Source organism: Netta rufina, assembly GCF_964035555.1.
Source record: "Netta rufina genome assembly, chromosome: 2".
Taxonomy (NCBI): Eukaryota; Metazoa; Chordata; class Aves; order Anseriformes; family Anatidae; genus Netta; species Netta rufina.
In genome coordinates this window covers 136,158,845-136,176,501 of record NC_140124.1, presented here as the reverse complement: position 1 = coordinate 136,176,501, position 17,657 = coordinate 136,158,845, and the positions used below count along the sequence as shown (strand labels likewise).

The window sequence follows — 17,657 nt, the reverse complement described above, 5'->3', positions numbered from 1 at the left end:
TGGACAGGGCGCCTCTCCACAGGTTTCCTGCCATCTCTAACCTGAACCACCCTGGTGCTTCCCTAAAGGAGGGCAGTAGCCAAATAGCCAGAAAATTACCATTAGCACTACACAAACTAAACAATCATCTTGAACGAGTTATTTTTATAAAGGAAAACATTTCATTTTATTCAGAAATATATACTGGGAAATTAAAATAAAATGTAAACTGTGAGTGTTCAGTGATAGCCGTATCTCCAGAGGCAAAGCAAGGAATGCCTATGTCCTATTTACTCAGGTAAAAATACACTTCCATAAGCAACCTTTGTAAGGTCCTGGCAATTTTTAAGTTCCACAGATCAGTGCTACATGGTCAAACTCCTTTAACTCGTTCTGGAGCTCACTGGCTGTTCATAATTTTGAATATTTTGGACAAGAGTCCTACTCCAACTAGTAAATTTATGCCTACTTTCTGATCCCTGAAAATATATACCCACAGCCTGGGACTTACCATATCACAGTAGACTTTTCAAAATGTGATATTAATAAGGAGTATTCTTTTTTTTAAACTATGACTCCTTTTCTCAACTCTTTGGCTATTCTTTACAGAATAAAATATCCTAGAGTTTATTGTGCTAGACAATTCAGGCCAAATTTTCCACTGAGGCACATCTGTGTAGCTCCATTTACAGCTGCTCTGTGATGATGATTTGTGACCTGCAGGAAACTGCCTTCTGAAACACAGCTTTTTATTTTGCCTGGGATGGCAATGACCTCGAAACTTAGCTTCTAAGACGTACCTCGTGCTTTCTAGGAAAAAAGAGAATATGAAGGTCTTCTTATCAGACTACCTACTATTTTTAGAAATCTGTATCTCTGGATTTCTGAACACTTTGGCCCTTAGAAAGGGTAAATATCTTCTTGTACTGGCACTCCAAGATAGCTATACATATATATATGAATATATTTATATATGTATGTATCTATACACGTGTATACACACATGCGTGCACTGCTTAGCATCTTTTTACTTACTGAAAGCTCATTTATTTCCTTCCTTCCTTCCTTCCTTCCTTCCTTCCTTCCTTCCTTCCTTCCTTCCTTCCTTCCTTCCTTCCTTCCTTCCTTCCTTCCTTCCTTCCTTCCTTCCTTCCTTCCTTCCTTCCTTCCTTCCTTCCTTCCTTCCTCAAAGTAAAGTCATTGGAATGGAAGGATGGCTGGGAAGAGATTTTAATGCTGATTCAAGCGACCTGTACATTACTTGGGTTCCAAATTCCCAATGGTCTGAAACGAAGAGCTGTGTTTGTTTGCCTGACAATGAAGAGGATAGTTCAGTGCACAACCCTGTGAAAATTGGATGAACATGTTTGCATTTGCTGTAAATGTGATTATTGTCAGAGAACACGGTCTGTCACTTTTAATAGCCCTGACAAGTGCAAAAAGAGAAAATAATGGACGCAGGTGTTCACACAAAGTTGTTACATAATTGTGCAGAGAATTTAATGGGACTGAAGTATAAGAAAGGATTATGGTTTTGCATATGTTGCATTTTTATTGTATACATTATTATGAAATTATATATTGTATCCTATCAAAATAGTATGTGTTGGTCATATTGGTGAAATAAAGGGGTGGGCCTAGCTTTTCAAATGGTCAACCTCCTTTTTCGAATTGGATCTTGTCTTTCAGGACTGGAATGTGATTTCTGGCACTTGAAGCACAGCTAAAGATACACAGCCTCAGCCTTGCCGTGGGTTTAGAAGAGGTTATGACTTCAAAGCCCACCCCTGAATTGCATCACACAAAATTTCCCAGTTCTTTGCTGGTAAAAGGTCGATCCCATCAGTCACCCAGCAGCTCTGACAAGCAGCAAGTTGTGAGCTCTACCCATTCCCAGCTCACGTGCAGGGAACGGGGGCAAGCAGGGGTACAGCTTCAGTCCTTCCTCTGTGCTGAATGTCTGAAGAGGCCACACGAGTCCCAGGCTGTTAGGGAGATCCACGCTTTCTCTAAAGATCATCAGCGCTGCTGGTTCAGCTTTATAAAAAACAGAGTTCAGAGAATTTAACAGAATGATCCATCCCAGGCTATGCCAAATAGTATCCATGTACCACTTGTCTTTCAGACTTCAGTATCTATCTTTCTTCATTCAAGTAAGTTCTTCCCATTACTTCCTCCCACTTGATCATACATCATCTGCAATAGCATACATAATTAGTGCACTTTTCTTCTTACTGTCATAGGATTACATGTAATTTTTAGGTGATCAGGGAGGGAGACGACTCTGTTAGTAAGCCAACGATGGTGTTATTACTGCTGCATTTGAGGGGACAATGTCTGAAGTTCTACAACGTGGGGAGAAAGTTGTTTTGGGATTTCTCTGCAGAAATGCATGTGCCTTTGCAGAGTACAGTCAGCACCTACTGCTTGCAGCTGAACTTGCAAGAGACCACATCCATGATTCTAGCCAGCCCACACTGTGAAGCAAAAGCTGTTTACTTGCCTGGCTTTCCTCAAGCCTGTACACATTCTGCTTGTGCCATAGCTTTGGCCGTCGGTGATGCAGCTTAAAGAGCTTCCTGCCTTGCCTTTCGCCTCTCCCCTCCCCAGGTCCCAGCTCATTCCCACCCACAGCAGGACCTGTCATCCCATGGCCTGTGTCAGTACAGCTGAGATGGCATTATGAAATGAATCACTGGCTCAAGCAAAAAACAACTCTGAAAAAAAAAAAAAAAGGCTCAGGGTGGGAACTCCTTTAGCTGCCATCTCTACTGAAGTTGATGTATCATGAAATTATGATCCCAGCCAAAGCAGGACAATTAGACTGTTAATCCCGCCATGACTCAGTAATTTGTGATCGCGTGTCCAGACTCAAAGGAAATAAGTCGTGGTTGTTTTTTTTTTTTGTTTTGTTTTGTTTTGTTTTGTTTTGTTTTGTTTTGTTTTGTTTTTGTTTTTAATGATCTTGCACGTTTTTCATCTTCTAGATCACTTAGGATTTCTCACATGCTGAGTTTGTTGCATTTTCCTCCAGGTCACAAATGATGAAGCTCCTCTTCATTTTTTTAGCTATGCCAGTGTTCCACCAGTGACTTCTCTCCTATGTCTTTCATGCTCCTAATTTATGCCTCCAAATACCTTTAACTGGTGTCTTCTTACAGAACCTGATTACATACACACAAGAGGAAGATGGTGAGAGACCTCACAGAACCACAGAGAATTAGGGATTGGAAGGGACCTTGAAAGATCATCTTGTCCAATCCTCCTGCTGGAGCAGGAACACCTAGATCAGGTCACATAGGAACACGTCCAGGCGGGTTTTGAAAGTCTCCAGAGAAGGAGACTCCACAACCTCCCTGGGCAGCATATTCCAGTGCTCTGTCACCCTCACCATAAAAAAAGACCAGCTTCACCCCTGAAGAAGTTGATCTTTCTGGCCCAGCTTGGCCACTGGGGCGAGCAGGAGGGATGGATGTGTCTGTGATGACTCCTTTAGGGCAGGAAGACCTTGATGGGAGAAGTAATGATGTTTTTCCTGATGTTGGCAGCTGCTCCCTGGTTCTCTTCACCTTGAAACTTGTTGTTGTTGTTGTTGTTGTTGTTGGAAATGGTGGCATCTGCCACTTCTGTCACCTTCTTTTATTTCTGCTGTAATGTGGCCTAATCATGGAGGGAAGCACAGCACCCTTGCAGAGGGAACAGCAGTTGGCCTGTGTGCCAAACGCAGCCTCAGTGCCTTCCCCATGTTTTGATTCCAGAACAGTGCAGCGTAAACGCACATGCACTCGAGCTGCTGACTGATTTTTAGTGGCCATGTAATATTGTTTAAGGAATTTTCAAGGGTCCAAAGCCTTCTCTTACTACTAGTGTTGACTTCATCTGACTTGAGACAGCCCTTTGCCTTTATGAGAGACATTTTATGAACCACAGACTCTCAGAAGATGCCTGCACGACCACAGAAGGGAGATTTGGGGTGTGAGGGACAAGTGTGAAAGCCTATTTCTGACTCTATTTCCCCACATATCCAGAATTAGTGTCACAGTTTGGGTCCCAGTGACTGGTTTCTGACAGAAAGTTCTTTCAGAAAGGCATTTCTTTGTTTGTTTTCTGTAAAAACATATCACTGGAAAGAACTAGTTTACAAGCTTTTAAGGGAAGTACTACATTTTCTCCTTATTTGAGCTGATGTTGCATAGAGTACCCTTACAAACAGCTCCCTCTTCAGGAGCTGTGCAGGACTCCCAAATTTTGCGAAATGCCATTAAGACTTGGCATACTCAAACAGAACTGCACTGAGGAATTCACTAGGCCCACTGAGTTTTACACTCTCTCGTGAGTAATTTCAAATCGCAAGAATAATATTTGAGATGACCACAGACAACTAGGTAAAAATTTAAAGAATTAAGAGAAGGCACAACTTGGCTGTAGGAATAACAGCAGTGCACCTGAGTGTTGGGACACAAAGAATTCGAGGAACAAGAAAAGAATGAGACACAGCTGCCAAATAAAAGTTGGAAATATGCTTCAAGATTAATTTAATTATGCTCTGTAAAGGGCTAAAAATGAACTTGTTTCAAAAAGAGAAATTGGATTATGGGAAGCCATCAAAATGTATTTTTTTTATTATGACTTAAATAGTACATATACTATTTATATGTGCTTAATCTAGAAATTATTCCCATAGGACTTTTCAATTAGTGGTGGACCAATATTTGAGTTTCTGTTGTTAAATTTAAGGTCAGCTGAATTTGGTGATTTTTTCCCCTTATATACCTTTATTTCATTTTCATCTTAATGTTAGCAGGTTGGATTTTTATCTAGGTTCTTAAACTGGTCTGCTAAAAATTAAAGTTGTCACCTAGTTTCTACACAGGATTGGGATGATGGTGTGCATTTTGACCAAAGGCTGCTTCCCACTGAAAAGGTTTTATTTTTGTAAATATTTGATAAGCTGTGTGACTATATACCAAAACAAAACAAACAAACAAACAAAAAACTTGTGTGAAGGCATCCATGCCAGGAGAAAAGCATTCAATATATTTCCAGAAATTAATTCCTTTCTTAATCAACATAAAGTATATTCACATAAGCATCCTACTGTAACTGATTCCAGTATGTTTTGCTTTTCAGTTTGGTGCTACATAACCCACATTGACAAAGGCATCAAACTTCCAAAAGCCAACAAATACAGTGCTCTCCTATGCTTATGCCAACCTAGGCAAATCTATAAATGATTTTATGCTAGTTTTGTAATTTCATCATAAAACATATACGTTGAGACGAACACGATGCAGTATGTCCTAGGTGCATGAAGTCATACCAGTAGAAGAGCTACTGTACTGCAAGCAGACTTCCCTGTCCTGATGTTCCTATCCTGACGTATAATTTTGAAGAGGGTTGAATGTGGACGAGGCATGATTCAGCTGGTCTGTAGATTTAGAGGTAGTGTAGCTAGTATCACCTCTGCAGCAGCGATGAGTTGGGCTGACTGACTGCATGCAGAGGTGCCAAAGATCCGCAGGAGATGATGGATGCCTTCTCCCTTATACCATCAGTCCTTAGGGTGCTGTTGAGATGCAGTGAGTACTGGCAAAGGCGGTGTCTGACTGCGGACAGAGAAAGCAAGCATCTGCTCCTAGACAAAGTGCTGTGGAGAGTACAGAGACTTGGACTCATCCCTAAGTGTCCTGGGCCAGCCCCCTGGGACAGGCTGGGCCTCTCAGCTGCTGCAGGTTTTCACAGGGGAACACTCGAAACTAACACCCCAAGCTCCTAACCTCACCTCAGTCCCCACAGTGTCCAGGCAGGCATCACCTGAACCCGTGCTGCCCGCTTCTCCCCACTTTCTATGCTACTCTGGGACATCTTTTAAAAACTTATGGTCTTGTTTAAATATCTTTTTGGTGCTACAGTGCATGGTGGCTTGCTGGTATTTGAAATGTAAGGAAGAAGGAAATCTGTGGGGTGTTAATCTATCATGGAGTCACCGTCCCTTGGAGGTGTTCAAGGAGAGGTTGGACGTGGTGCTTGGGGACATGGTTTAGTGGGTGACATTGGTGGTAGGGTGATGGTTGGACCAGATGATCTTGGAGGTCTTTTCCAATCCTAATGATTCTATGATTCTACGATCATCCCATGCCAGGCAGCGCCACAGGACCTACTGTAGTCCCAAAGCTTTTATGTAAAAGACCTTCCTGTGGATTCTGACTCTGTGTGCTTATTGGCAGGTTGTACTGGGCACGAACCTACAGACAACACTGTGACAGCTGTAACTTTCTCACATCCCAGCTGTATTCTCCAGTAGTGTGTGCTCAGAAAGGTATTTTCAAAGACAGTTGTTTGCAAAGCCCACACTGTCCCTTCCCCTTCCTCACGGGGAAAGGCAGGCCGCCTGGGCCTCTCCTCTGCATTGTGCCTCCTTGAGCGGCGCCTGAAGCCTCCCGGAGGCTGCGAGGGGAAAAACAGAGGCGTTTAAAATCGCTCCGTGATGCACAGGGCACCGTAAAGCGCTGGGGATGAAGGACACGACGAGAAAAGCGACCGCACAGAACCACCCCTTCGGGCCGCTGACGCGCGGCCGCCATTTCACAGCGCGTCCCCCTCACGTCCCCTCCCCCTCTCCCCGCCCCCTGGCCGCGCTAAGCCAATGGGAGCCGCGCGCGGGGGCGGATTGACAGCCGGCGGGCGGGGCCGGGGCGGGGCTGGTTGCCGTTCGCGCCTCTCGCGAGAGCTGGCGCGGCGGGGAGAGGCGGCGCGTGCCGCGGCTCCTTCCTTTGGCTCGCGGCGGCCATCTTGGCGGCGCCTCAGCGGTGAGTGGGGCCGGGGCCGGGCGGCGCGGGGGGGCTCGGGGGGCCGCTAACGGGCGCTAACCCGACCCCCGGTCGGCCTCTGTGTGTTCCAGTTCCCCCCCCAGCCGACGCCAGCCAGCGACATGGTGGCCGCCAAGAAGACGGTGAGTGGCGGCCGGCCGCCGCGTGGCCGCGTGAGGCGGCGGCCGGGCCTCTGAGGGGACCCGGGGGGGTTCTGAGGGGACTTTGGGGGCTTCTGAGGGGCACGGCCTGAGGCCGGTTCTTGTGGGCTCGGCTCCCTCCCCCCCAGGGCATCCCAGGTTGCTCACAGGGCCCCTGTGGTAGGGGGAGGAAAGGGGAGCTGGTGCTGTGGTCCTGGTGTGGGTGGTAGGGCGGTGGAGCTCAAACTTTGCGTTTCTGCCATCTTTTTGCTATGATTTCAAGTCTATTCCAGCAAATATGGGTTTCTTCGTAGGTGGTGGCACTCGCTGCTGCATGAGCACCACGTTCTCGTGTTGGGGGGGCTGCTCGTTTAGCATGTGGTTGCTTGGCGTTGCCTACCTGCTTAATGCTGTCAGCACGTGCCCTGGGAAGTGCCACACGCCGAGCCTAGCTCAGCTTTGCAAGGTGGAGGTGGTATGGATATCGATTCAATTTGGCTGAGCTTTGCAAAGGCACGTTGCTTACACCACGATGCAGTCGATTAACATAGGTAGCACCAATAACACTTTTTTCCTGTGTAACTGGTAAGAGGTACTTTGATAAAGTTGGGCAAGCATCGTATCAGCATCCTTCTTACCCACAATCATATACTGTGCTGGCTCTTTATTCCACATTCCAAATAATATATCATGAAAAGATTGCTGGTAGTTGAAATTTCTTCACCTTAAGTCTTATGCCGTTTTGCGAAAGGCAAAGTAGCATATGATAAAGCTTTCTTTTTTTTTTTTTTTTCCTTCAGAAAAAGTCCCTGGAGTCCATAAACTCTAGGCTTCAGCTGGTTATGAAAAGTGGTAAATATGTGCTAGGCTACAAACAGACTCTGAAAATGATCCGGCAGGGCAAAGCCAAGCTGGTCATCCTCGCCAACAACTGCCCGGCTTTGAGGTAAGCAGATGTGTGAATTATTACTTTTTTAAACTAAGGCAAGTGCTTTGTATAAATACAGCATGTGCTTCATGTGAATTGGTAATACAGAGTAGCTTGTTGGCCTGTTCCTTGCTGCTATGAATTAAACATGGTGGGTTGTTTGGTGTATACAAATTTCAGGTCTGGACATGTTAAAATTCTTCCCAGCTGTTTTTTAGGTTTCTAATACCAAGAGTTCACATTAGAGAATATACTTTAAGTTTTTTCACACCGTGATAGCATTCACTGAAAGTGTAGTGTGACCCAGTCCCTGCTTTTTCAAAGTAATATATTGGGAAATAATTTTACAGGAAGGAAAAACTGGTAGTTGATACTGATATAAAATATATTTGAAGCATAAAAAAAATGCTGTCAAAGTTAAGTTATAACTTTAAGCTCCTGGCCGTAGAAATAATTCTTTTGAGAACAAAGTCTTTAGTGGTTTCCATCTCCTGACATGTTCCTTGTTGAATTTTTGGGGCCCTTTTTTGTCATTAAGGAGTATCTGAGAGGTTAAAGAAAGTGTAGATGCAGAATTAACATAGGGCACTGTTACATTTGCTTGCAAGATGATTTTTTCTGGGAGAAAAGGAAAACTGTAGGGTTTAAGCGTAGCTGGAGTTAGCCCTGCTTCTGGTGTATTATGGTTGATCAGAATTGTTTGTCAGTGCTTTAATACCAAGTTTTTGAATCTCAGAAAATCAGAGATCGAGTACTACGCTATGCTCGCAAAGACCGGTGTCCACCATTACAGCGGCAACAACATTGAGTTGGGTACAGCCTGTGGCAAATACTACAGAGTGTGCACGCTGGCCATCATTGACCCAGGTACGTGTCTGCTGCTGTATAATGACCCAGACGGGTGTGTATCAGCGGTTCCTTCATTCTCCAAGCACTTCTACTCACTGCTATGTAACATGCAGGTGTGATGTAGCTTTGCTGTAACTTCCATTGGGCTTCATTCTCAATTTCTTCTGCTCAATATTCTGTTTTTAGGAGTCCTAGGTTCTTAGAACTTAGTTGCTCTTCCTTACGTTTGCATATAGCTCCTTTCACTGTTAAACCTTGGGAGCTTACCTGTCACTGTAATGAGGTTTCTTTCAGTGGCTGGGAAGCAACTTAATGGGACATGTGTCTAAGACCACTGCTAGGACATGAGCTTGTGTCACCTGCTCTCTGTATCAATTGGGTTTGAACTTTGTTAATCCAAGACAAAGGATCTCAGCAAAACAAATTGCTGGGTTATGAGTTGTCTTGCTTCCCAGGGTGAGCTATAAAAGAAAAAGCAACGTGCAAGTGGATACTAGTCCAGTACCAGAGCTGAAAATCATATTAAGTGATAAAACTGTAAATTGGTGTGTAATTCTATGGCTTAGTAGCACTCTTTGTTCAGAGTTGTTCAAGTTCCTTGTAGAGTCTGCTAATTAGGGGGCTTCCTATCTTATTTCCTGAGTCTTCTAGAGAAGAATCTAATTACCTTCCATTGTTCTGTTTGACCAAGAGTTGTCTTAATTGAATGCATACATACGGATTTAATGATTCTTAACTTTGATCAAATGTTCCCCAAGTGACATCCGTCTGAGTTCACTGTTTCTTTAGAAACCTTTATTTAGCTTGTTTGTATAAAAATAATAGGTAGAACTTTGTTTTTAAAACACTGCATTTAGGTTTATTTTTTTGGCTGCCATATTAAGAGCTTTATGTTAAGCTAACTGTAAGATAAAGAACTGCACCTGAAACTTCCTGCTGTGTAGTGCAATGCGAATATTCTCGCTGTCCTGATATTCTCGTGATCAGGGGAGGCTAGACATTCGCTATATTAAAGCTGTGCATTGTGTCCTCCAGGACTAGATTGTTGCTCTAGTACTGGCTTTGTGAATGCTAGTGACAAGTATGTAATTATCATAACCATACTGAGTATCTATTAGCAAAAATGCAGTTAAAAGTATTTTTATCAAGCCATCAAAATTACTTTTTTGTAAATAAACTGTTTCCACATTACTTTTACGTTTTGTTTGTAGAATCTTTTTTATTTTTTTGCTTATTTCTGGAAATGGATCTTTCTGTAGGTCTTCTTGTAACGATGTATTTTTGTTTTACAGGTGACTCTGACATCATTAGAAGCATGCCAGAACAAACCAGTGAGAAGTAAATGCTGTAATGGTGTTCTTTCTACAATAAAACTGGTTACAGATCTGTTTTAAGAAAAACTTGTATTATATATTTTTGGTTTTAGGGAACAAACTATATAAACGAAGATTCTTTATCACCGCTGTGTTTTTGGTTCTGTTAGAAGTAACATTGGCGGAACAAAACTTGCCTGTTGCTTTCTGTATGAGTTGGGGCTCTTCAGAGGTAAGCGGAGCAGGAGTTGACCACAGTAAGCATGGTGTCAAATCCCAACAGGCTGTGACTCCCTTAGGTTTTGGATTTTGGGGTGCTAATGGGAAAACAAGTCATCATGTGAGGCACAGTAGCAAATTCGGGATGTTGCTAGGGGATCCCAATGACTTTACTAAAAAGTGTGAATAGATTTTAGTATTTTTTTCACCTTATCAGTCACAAACTACTAATGCAAATTACTGTGTATTCATTCCTAAATATGTACATGTGTTACTGTTGAGGATGTTGGCATTTTCTGGATTTATCCTTTTTTTTGTGTGAGATCACAGTTGCATGATGTTCCTTAGTATTAGTGACTAATAAATGGGGTGTTGGCACTTTCCTGACGTTCAGTGAAAGGAACATTTAACAACAGGCAGTATGTGAGACTGCTGGTACAAAACTTGCATTCTATCTGCCAAAGAATGCTAAAACACAGAATACCTTTTAAAGCTTTTGCTTTGTACATGTGCACACTTACTAGTTTGTCTGCAATGATTTAATCTAATTTTGCTGCAACTACTTTGGTTTTGTAGCAGAACAGATCAAGTTGTGTACTTCAGGTTGCAGACAGTAAAGAGGCAAAACAATGTGTCAAAGCAAAGAAGGAATTGCTGGTGCCTGTACCTATTAAACCCCAGATTTAGTTCCTTTAGTTCAAGAAATGGTTCTGGTGCTGCTGTCAATGTAAAAGTGTAGCAGAAGAGAGCCAGCAGACTCCCTGCTTTGCTCATTTACATTCATTGCGTTTTCAACACAGACAGTATAAATTCATTATTTCCAACCGACTTCAGTAGTCTGCACTTGTTGGAAAGAATGTATGAAATCTAACTGCTGCGAATGCCATCCCACTGTTCTGTTCTTACACATGCACGTACATACAGCTACACGTAGGCGCACAGTCGGCGTGCTCGAAATAGGAGCAGAGTGAGTGGAGGAGGGAAGTACAGAAAAGCAACCCAAATAAATTCATACCTTTAAAAATACTTCAAAACGTGGAGGTTTCACATCAAAAATAACAGCATTTTAATGTTTTGCATGGCTTATTTCAGTTTAGTTCTACTGAATTAGAATTTTTGCTAGTTACTAAATTGTTTATATATAAAACTTTAAAAAAAAAAATTCTTATCTGCAATCAATGCAAGACAGAACACACAGTATTACAGATGCAGGAGTCCAAAATACTCTTATTTAACTTGAGACATGGGTTTGTTACTTTACTTTAAACTGATTTAACAAAATAGCTCTCCCAACTTTGTATGTATAAATATACAGTGTAGTGTACACTTGATGCTTTGGTCAGTATTTTAGCCTGTTTTCCAAGTCTTCCATTCTCTTTGTCATTTCTTCCAGTAGGCAAAAGTTAAGGAAAGAGCTAATGATGATATGCAGTATTAAAAAAAAAAATAAAAAATAACGTCAGCTGTCTGATCAGTCAGGTATTGTGGAGCATGACATCACATAGCATGGAATAAAATTGGAAATTAGGAGGGTTTAGGAAGGTTAGTCACCTTTTGCTTGGGAAATGGCTGGGTATCAGTCTGTTCATGGGAGGTAGTAAGCAATTGCCTTTGCATTGCTTGTTTTCTCTGTCCTTCCACTTCTTGAACAATTTTTTTATGATGACTTGCAAGTTTTCTTGCTTTAATTCCTCCTTTCCTTTTCCCTGTCTTAGTGGGAATTGGGGGAAGGGAAAGGTGTGGTGTTTACCTGCCCACTGTGACAGATTCACAACCCCCTCCCCACTTTATGAAATAATTCTGCTTTGCAAGGAATGATTTATAATTAATGAAATGAGCAAAATGTGATGTCTTGCCACTAAAGGGTTCTTGGGAAGATGGGAAATAGCAGTGTGGCTGGCTGTTGAGATCCACAAAATAGCTGAATGTAAGGTCTGAGCTGGTAGGGGTACTCTTGAGAACCTACTAAATCGGGCTTGGTGGACAAACATACTGTAGAGCACCCTGTGATTTGCTTGTCTATCAGTTGCTGAAATCTGTATTTTGGGGAATCTGACAGACTTGCAAAGAACACTACTGATGGAAATTATGGGACATAGGACAAATGCTTCTGTGGTTGATGGCTGAGCTGGCTTAAGAGCAGCACTCCACTCTCACACCCGATAGCGGAGTTCTTGGGCAGGCAAGTTAGACAGTTTCAGGTTAGCATGTGTAGCATTGCAACCTCATAATGAAGCTTAATTTGGGGAATTTGAATCTATCAATCTATGCTTCTTTTCTGTGTGAATAATTGTTCATGTGAAAATAATTAGACCTTATGTCCTCTGCTTCCTCTTCACTGGGAATCTTACCTTACACACCTTCCTGCCTCTGGTGCTTCACATAGCAGCTAGGAAGGGAAATATCTCATGGTTCCTGTTGCTACTAAATGTTGTTAACATCTGAAGTAAAGCAAAGCAGAGAGTATTGGTCTTGACTTTAACCAGTGCTTTCTTTGCTGATCCTGAAGGTGGTAATTGTTACAGATTATTAAAAGATCCATATTAATAATTTGATCCCTTCTATGAAGGAGAAACAGATTTCAAGTCTTAGGAGCCTTGCTTCTTGGAGATTAACAGTGTCTGCGAAGTAGTTCAGCTTTTCATTTCAGTAGAGTGATCTGTGCCACGAAGGCAGCTTATGCTTGCTAGTTATAATTTCTTTTAACCCATCCCTCTTGATTTACATACAAGAAAGGATATATCGCTGTGTGAGTTTTCTTACTTCACTGGTTGCGTAGTTCTGGAATGTCACAAGGTTTTCACATTTGCATTGGTCTTTGTCTTTTGCTGAAAAACAGAAATAGGCAAGCATAGATTTAAATGCTGAATAAATCCGATGGGCTGAGGGAGAGAAAGACAAATTTTAAATGTAGAGCAGGTTTAATACAGCTCCCTGTTCTGAAAACAGGTCAACATCCAAAGGAATGCTATGGGGCAGAGTTTGTATACTGAGAAACAGTACACAGCATGTCTTAGCCTAGATAATGAAAGAGCAGTCTGGATTATCTAAACAAAGGTAACCTAATTACCTGTTGTTCTTGTGGAGTGAGTGTGACTGTCTTCAAAATGATACTTATGGTGTATTGCAAGATTGGGGCAGGCAAGGACATCTGTGATGGTTATTGTGGTTGAGTCAGGTCCTGCAGGAAACCCCCCCCAAAAGTCTAAAAATGAAACCCACTGCACGTAATTATGCATTATCTTTGCTACTCACATGCACAGAGTTCTCCTTAATTAGTGAGTAATCTCACTGACTGCAGTGAGGATCATTCATGGAGAGGACTAGCGATACAAAGAGGTGAAGGAACCAAGCTGTTAGGCTGTATTTACTGTATACATGATTTAAGGTGTGGGTTGCAGAATGGAAAGGGAGTTGTGAAGGTTCCTGTGAGAAACAGAAGTGATTGAAAGCTGAACATGCTTTAAAAATCAAGCAGAGTGTTGGAATACAAGCTTCCCCTTGAAGAAATTCATTTGGATGGTGTAAAAAGGGAGCATGCAGCCATGCCTCTGTTATGGTGGCTCTCAAATTTTCTGTACTAAAAGCAGATGTGATTGCAGAAAAGAGGGTAGATTTTAAGGGGGTTAGGGTGGGAAATGAGTGAACAATTCCCCTGTAGGTGAACTGTTAGGGTTCTCTCCAGAAGCAGCCATGGAGAAGGCAGCTAATTTAGCGGCAATTCGGGGAGACAGCAGGGCACTTGAGTCAAAACAGCCAACCTGAAGACTGGGGACCAGTCTTACGAAGCCTTCCAGATGACGGATCTTGCTGGTGAGCTGAATTTTTCATGGCTGGTAGAAAGAAGAGAGGTCACAAAAGAAGAAATAAAAATTCCCCAGAAGTGGAGATGTTACATGTTTCTTTCTCACCATACATTGAGAATACATCACACTTGTACAGGCTGGAAGAAGTCCAGTGTGATACATATCAGGACTGACCCTTCATCTTGACCACCAGAGCTCCTCCAAAACTGGAAGTGCTTTACAAATACTTCATGATGGTAAAGCAATTTGAAATTACAGCAATTTGTGTCCTCTTGTGTGTTTCACTGTCATCTATGGGCCCTTTTGGGGTGAACTGAGTAAGAATAAAAACTGCTTGCAGAAGGAAGATGTCTCATTCTCCTTCGGTTTTCTCCATAATGGGAAATGTGGATCAGGGAGTTTGGGAGTGTTTGGTATGAAGGGTTGAATTTCTTTAACACGCTACAGTTATTAGCAGAAGTACAAGCTTATAGCTCATCAAGCATAGACTTTAGACTGTAGGAATTTATTTCAGACTCCATATACCCAATTTTTAGTCAAAGGGTGTCTTTACAGAAATGGAAACATATTTCAAAACCCCCTATTTTACACCTACAGGTATAACCATCTCAAGGGTTGTTCTGCACACTACCTGCTTCCTGCCGCTAGAGGGTAATGGAGAGACAGCTTTTGATTCTTAGGAGTGAGTTCTCTTCTAGAAAATTAATACTTTGCTTTCAATTAATTGTGAATTTTAATGGATACATAATGTGCAGGTGTACTAAGTCGCACTGGGAAGCAGATGACGCAGCTGGGGTGGGGCTGAATGCTGAGCACAAGGAACAGGGCATCAACAGAGATGAGTGGTGGAGCAAGACCAGAGTTCAACAGGCAGAACTACAGCATTTCAGTACATCAGAAAGCATGACTGGGGGCCTGTTGGTGGAGGAAACACTCAGAGCTTAGATCTGAGTCCAGAGAGGTGTGGGATGAGATCACAAAGTAAGGAGGAAACAAACTAGGTGAGGTGTCCTGTAAAATAATAAGCACCTAGGAACAAGGATGGTGAAATTCCCCCTGTAGGTGGGACAAAACAGGTAAGGTGAGCCTTGAGTAGTTGACACGAAGTAGTAAATCGTGTGTAGTCGTGGCCGAGTGGTTAAGGCGATGGACTAGAAATCCATTGGGGTTTCCCCGCGCAGGTTCGAATCCTGCCGACTACGGCCGGAGCTGAAGAGGCTCTGTGCAATTTTATGGATCGCAGGAAGCTTGGCACCAAATGTGAGGAAGAACTTCTTCATGGTGAGGGTGATGGAGCTCTGGGACAGGCTGCCCAGGGAGGTCTTCTCTGGAGATATTCAAGGCCCGTCTCGACACCTACCTGGGCAGCCTGCTCTAGGGAACCTGCTTTGGCAGGGGGCTGGACCTGATGATCTCTGGAGGTCCCTTCCAACCCCTACAATTCTGTGAAGTCGCTCTAGAAGTAGTTAAAGGATCTGTAGCCTAACAAGACTGTCTAGGAAGGATAGAAGAACTGATGTGAAAAGTTTGAGATCTCGACACTGGGCTGACATAGAGAAAGAGTTGAGGATTCACATGCAAGGGATAGAGAAGAAACAAGACTGAGAGATATGTTGGTGGGGCAGGAGGGCTTCCAGTTTGGGAGGGTAGTTGAGCACTTCAGAAACTCTTATTCAAGCTTCAGAGACTGGTTTGGAACCAAACATTTCTGATCTCACCACCTCTGTCAAATCAGACAAGTACAGAGGCTGCTAGTTTCTTTCTAAGTTCTTTGATAAAGTCAGTGCAGTCAGCATAAACACTCAAATTTGCTGGGGAAGCCACGCTAAAGTTAGGTGTTTGTTTTTAATGTTCTGTTTTGGAACAAAATCTAAACATTACGTTAGAAAAAAGCCTCCGAGGATGTATCTTCAAAGGCAGTGTCTGACTATTTGCAGCAGCGATAATGATCTGCAATTTGGAAGAACAGAGTGTTAACCAACAGGTGCCATCTGATCGGGGCTGGGGGGGCCTTGTGACAAAAATACATGTAGCCATGTAATTAAAGGCTCCCGTAATGCATGTGCTCAGAACATGGAGGCCATCGTGATGAGTGCCTATTAAATATGACATCACTGTAGCCTTGTTAGTGCTTGAGAAATTAATGTTAACCAAGGCAATGAATGAGAACCCTCCAAGTGAGTTCCTCTTACTAAGAAGCATAATAGAAAAGCATTTTTTTTCTCCAAATTACTAGTCATCAAGAATAATTAATGGTAATCAGCAACTGTTCCACAGAGCTGATGGTTTTCTTGCAGAATAAAAGGAAAAAGCCTTACCCCTAAAGAGATTTGGATGACTTCTGTTTTTAACTTGTACACATGCAGCACATCGACAGCTGGGACTGGGGATAAGATGCTTTGTCAGTGGAGTCCGCATCTGAGCTGCACGAAGTTCAGAGAGCTCATCCCTGCCCTCAGGCTCGTGCCTTAAAGTCCTCAGCTGAGGACCAAGGCTAGAGTCAAAATGAAATTACTGCGGTTGGAAAGGAGGGGAAAAAAAAAAAGTAGGCTGAGAGGAAAAACTGAAAGGAAAAATAAACTTTCAGCTTGTGTAACAGGCATGGAGGCAGAATTTCTGGTGGTTTGAGTTGATGAGCAACAGTTGATGAGCAAATTCCTGGAGTGTCCAGGAAAACAAACAAACAGCTGAGGTACTGCTTAGAGGTGAGAGAGGAGAAGGACAGAAGCTGTGAGGCACCACCTCTAACCAGTTACTAAAGGTGCAGTTTAGAAACTGCCACAGAGGGGCAGAATTTACTTATTTTTCATCTGATGGCAAATATATTTAAAAAAAATGGCTGCTGAACACTGTTGTGGGTACCTGAAGGATGCATTTCCATCACTGAGCTCTGGGGTTTGCTAATGAGTGAGAATTATTATACCAGTTGCCAGCTAATTTTGGCCTTGGCATCTCCCCAAGCTTTTAAGATGACATGCTGTCATCAGTAGATTATCTGCCTGGTAAGAAGGTTAATGAACAGACTTGGGTTTATGCTATCACAGTATTTTGAATTTCAGAAAGATGGAGCTAGAAGATTCATATGACAATGAGAAGCACAAAATATACAAACTAGGAAACGTTCTCACATTCTTTTTTTCAGATTCTTCCCTGACATCTGTGTGAGGAAGAAACGCACCACTGCTTGCCAGTGAATTTTATACAATAAAGCTAAAGAACAAAGTAAAACCTGTTTGCATTTAATTTCAAGAAAAAAAAACAAACAGAAGTACTGAAAATTAAACCATCCTGTACAATTCTAGTGTTGTGCTCAATTTTATTTACAGTGATGCTTCTGGATTTTGCTTCAGGTATAAATTTGAATGTTCTAAATAATGCTGAGTCCTGGGAACGTGTGAGTGGGAGAAACATACTGTCCTTCCTCTAGCTGAACAGCTTCCATCCCAGCTCACATTCCCCCTGTACCTTGCAAAACGTCAGCTGGGAATGTTTAGATTGAGGCAGTTTGTGCCAGAATGAGGAAGGGTGCTTTCTGCAGCAAACCTTCCACGTTTGTGAAGCAAAACTTGGAGCTTACGTGCAACTGAGATCCACTCCTTGTAGCTTTGAATATA

General features: G+C 42.6%; 2 protein-coding genes across 2 annotated transcripts in view; one reads left to right on the top strand and one right to left on the bottom strand.

The window, feature by feature from the left end:
• The first annotated feature begins 6,680 nt into the window (after positions 1 to 6,680).
• RPL30 (ribosomal protein L30) lies at positions 6,681 to 10,164 on the top strand. The gene is made up of 5 exons (XM_084281549.1): positions 6,681 to 6,788; positions 6,881 to 6,931; positions 7,729 to 7,874; positions 8,593 to 8,723; positions 9,998 to 10,164. The coding sequence occupies exons 2-5, from the start codon at positions 6,911 to 6,913 to the stop codon at positions 10,045 to 10,047; spliced, it is 348 nt and encodes a 115-aa protein (XP_084137675.1). The 5' UTR covers positions 6,681 to 6,788; positions 6,881 to 6,910; the 3' UTR covers positions 10,048 to 10,164.
• Positions 10,165 to 11,621: 1,457 nt separating this feature from the next.
• Positions 11,622 to 17,657, bottom strand: part of MATN2 (matrilin 2) — a gene marked incomplete at both ends in the record, with an annotated part of 57,821 nt that continues 51,785 nt past the window's right edge. Inside the window, 4 exons of the mRNA XM_084283081.1 lie at positions 11,622 to 11,623; positions 12,967 to 13,065; positions 13,308 to 13,418; positions 13,999 to 14,070. Coding sequence (XP_084139207.1) covers positions 11,622 to 11,623; positions 12,967 to 13,065; positions 13,308 to 13,418; positions 13,999 to 14,070 — 284 coding nt within the window. The remainder of the gene's footprint in view (positions 11,624 to 12,966; positions 13,066 to 13,307; positions 13,419 to 13,998; positions 14,071 to 17,657) is intronic.

Bases quoted from the DNA above. Each gene is read 5' to 3' on its own strand.
- RPL30 (XM_084281549.1), top strand. From the start codon at position 6,911: ATGGTGGCCGCCAAGAAGACG. The intron at 6,932-7,728 runs GTGAGTGGCGGC...TTTTTCCTTCAG, and splicing joins TGGTGGCCGCCAAGAAGACG to AAAAAGTCCCTGGAGTCCAT. The intron at 8,724-9,997 runs GTACGTGTCTGC...TTTGTTTTACAG, and splicing joins GCTGGCCATCATTGACCCAG to GTGACTCTGACATCATTAGA.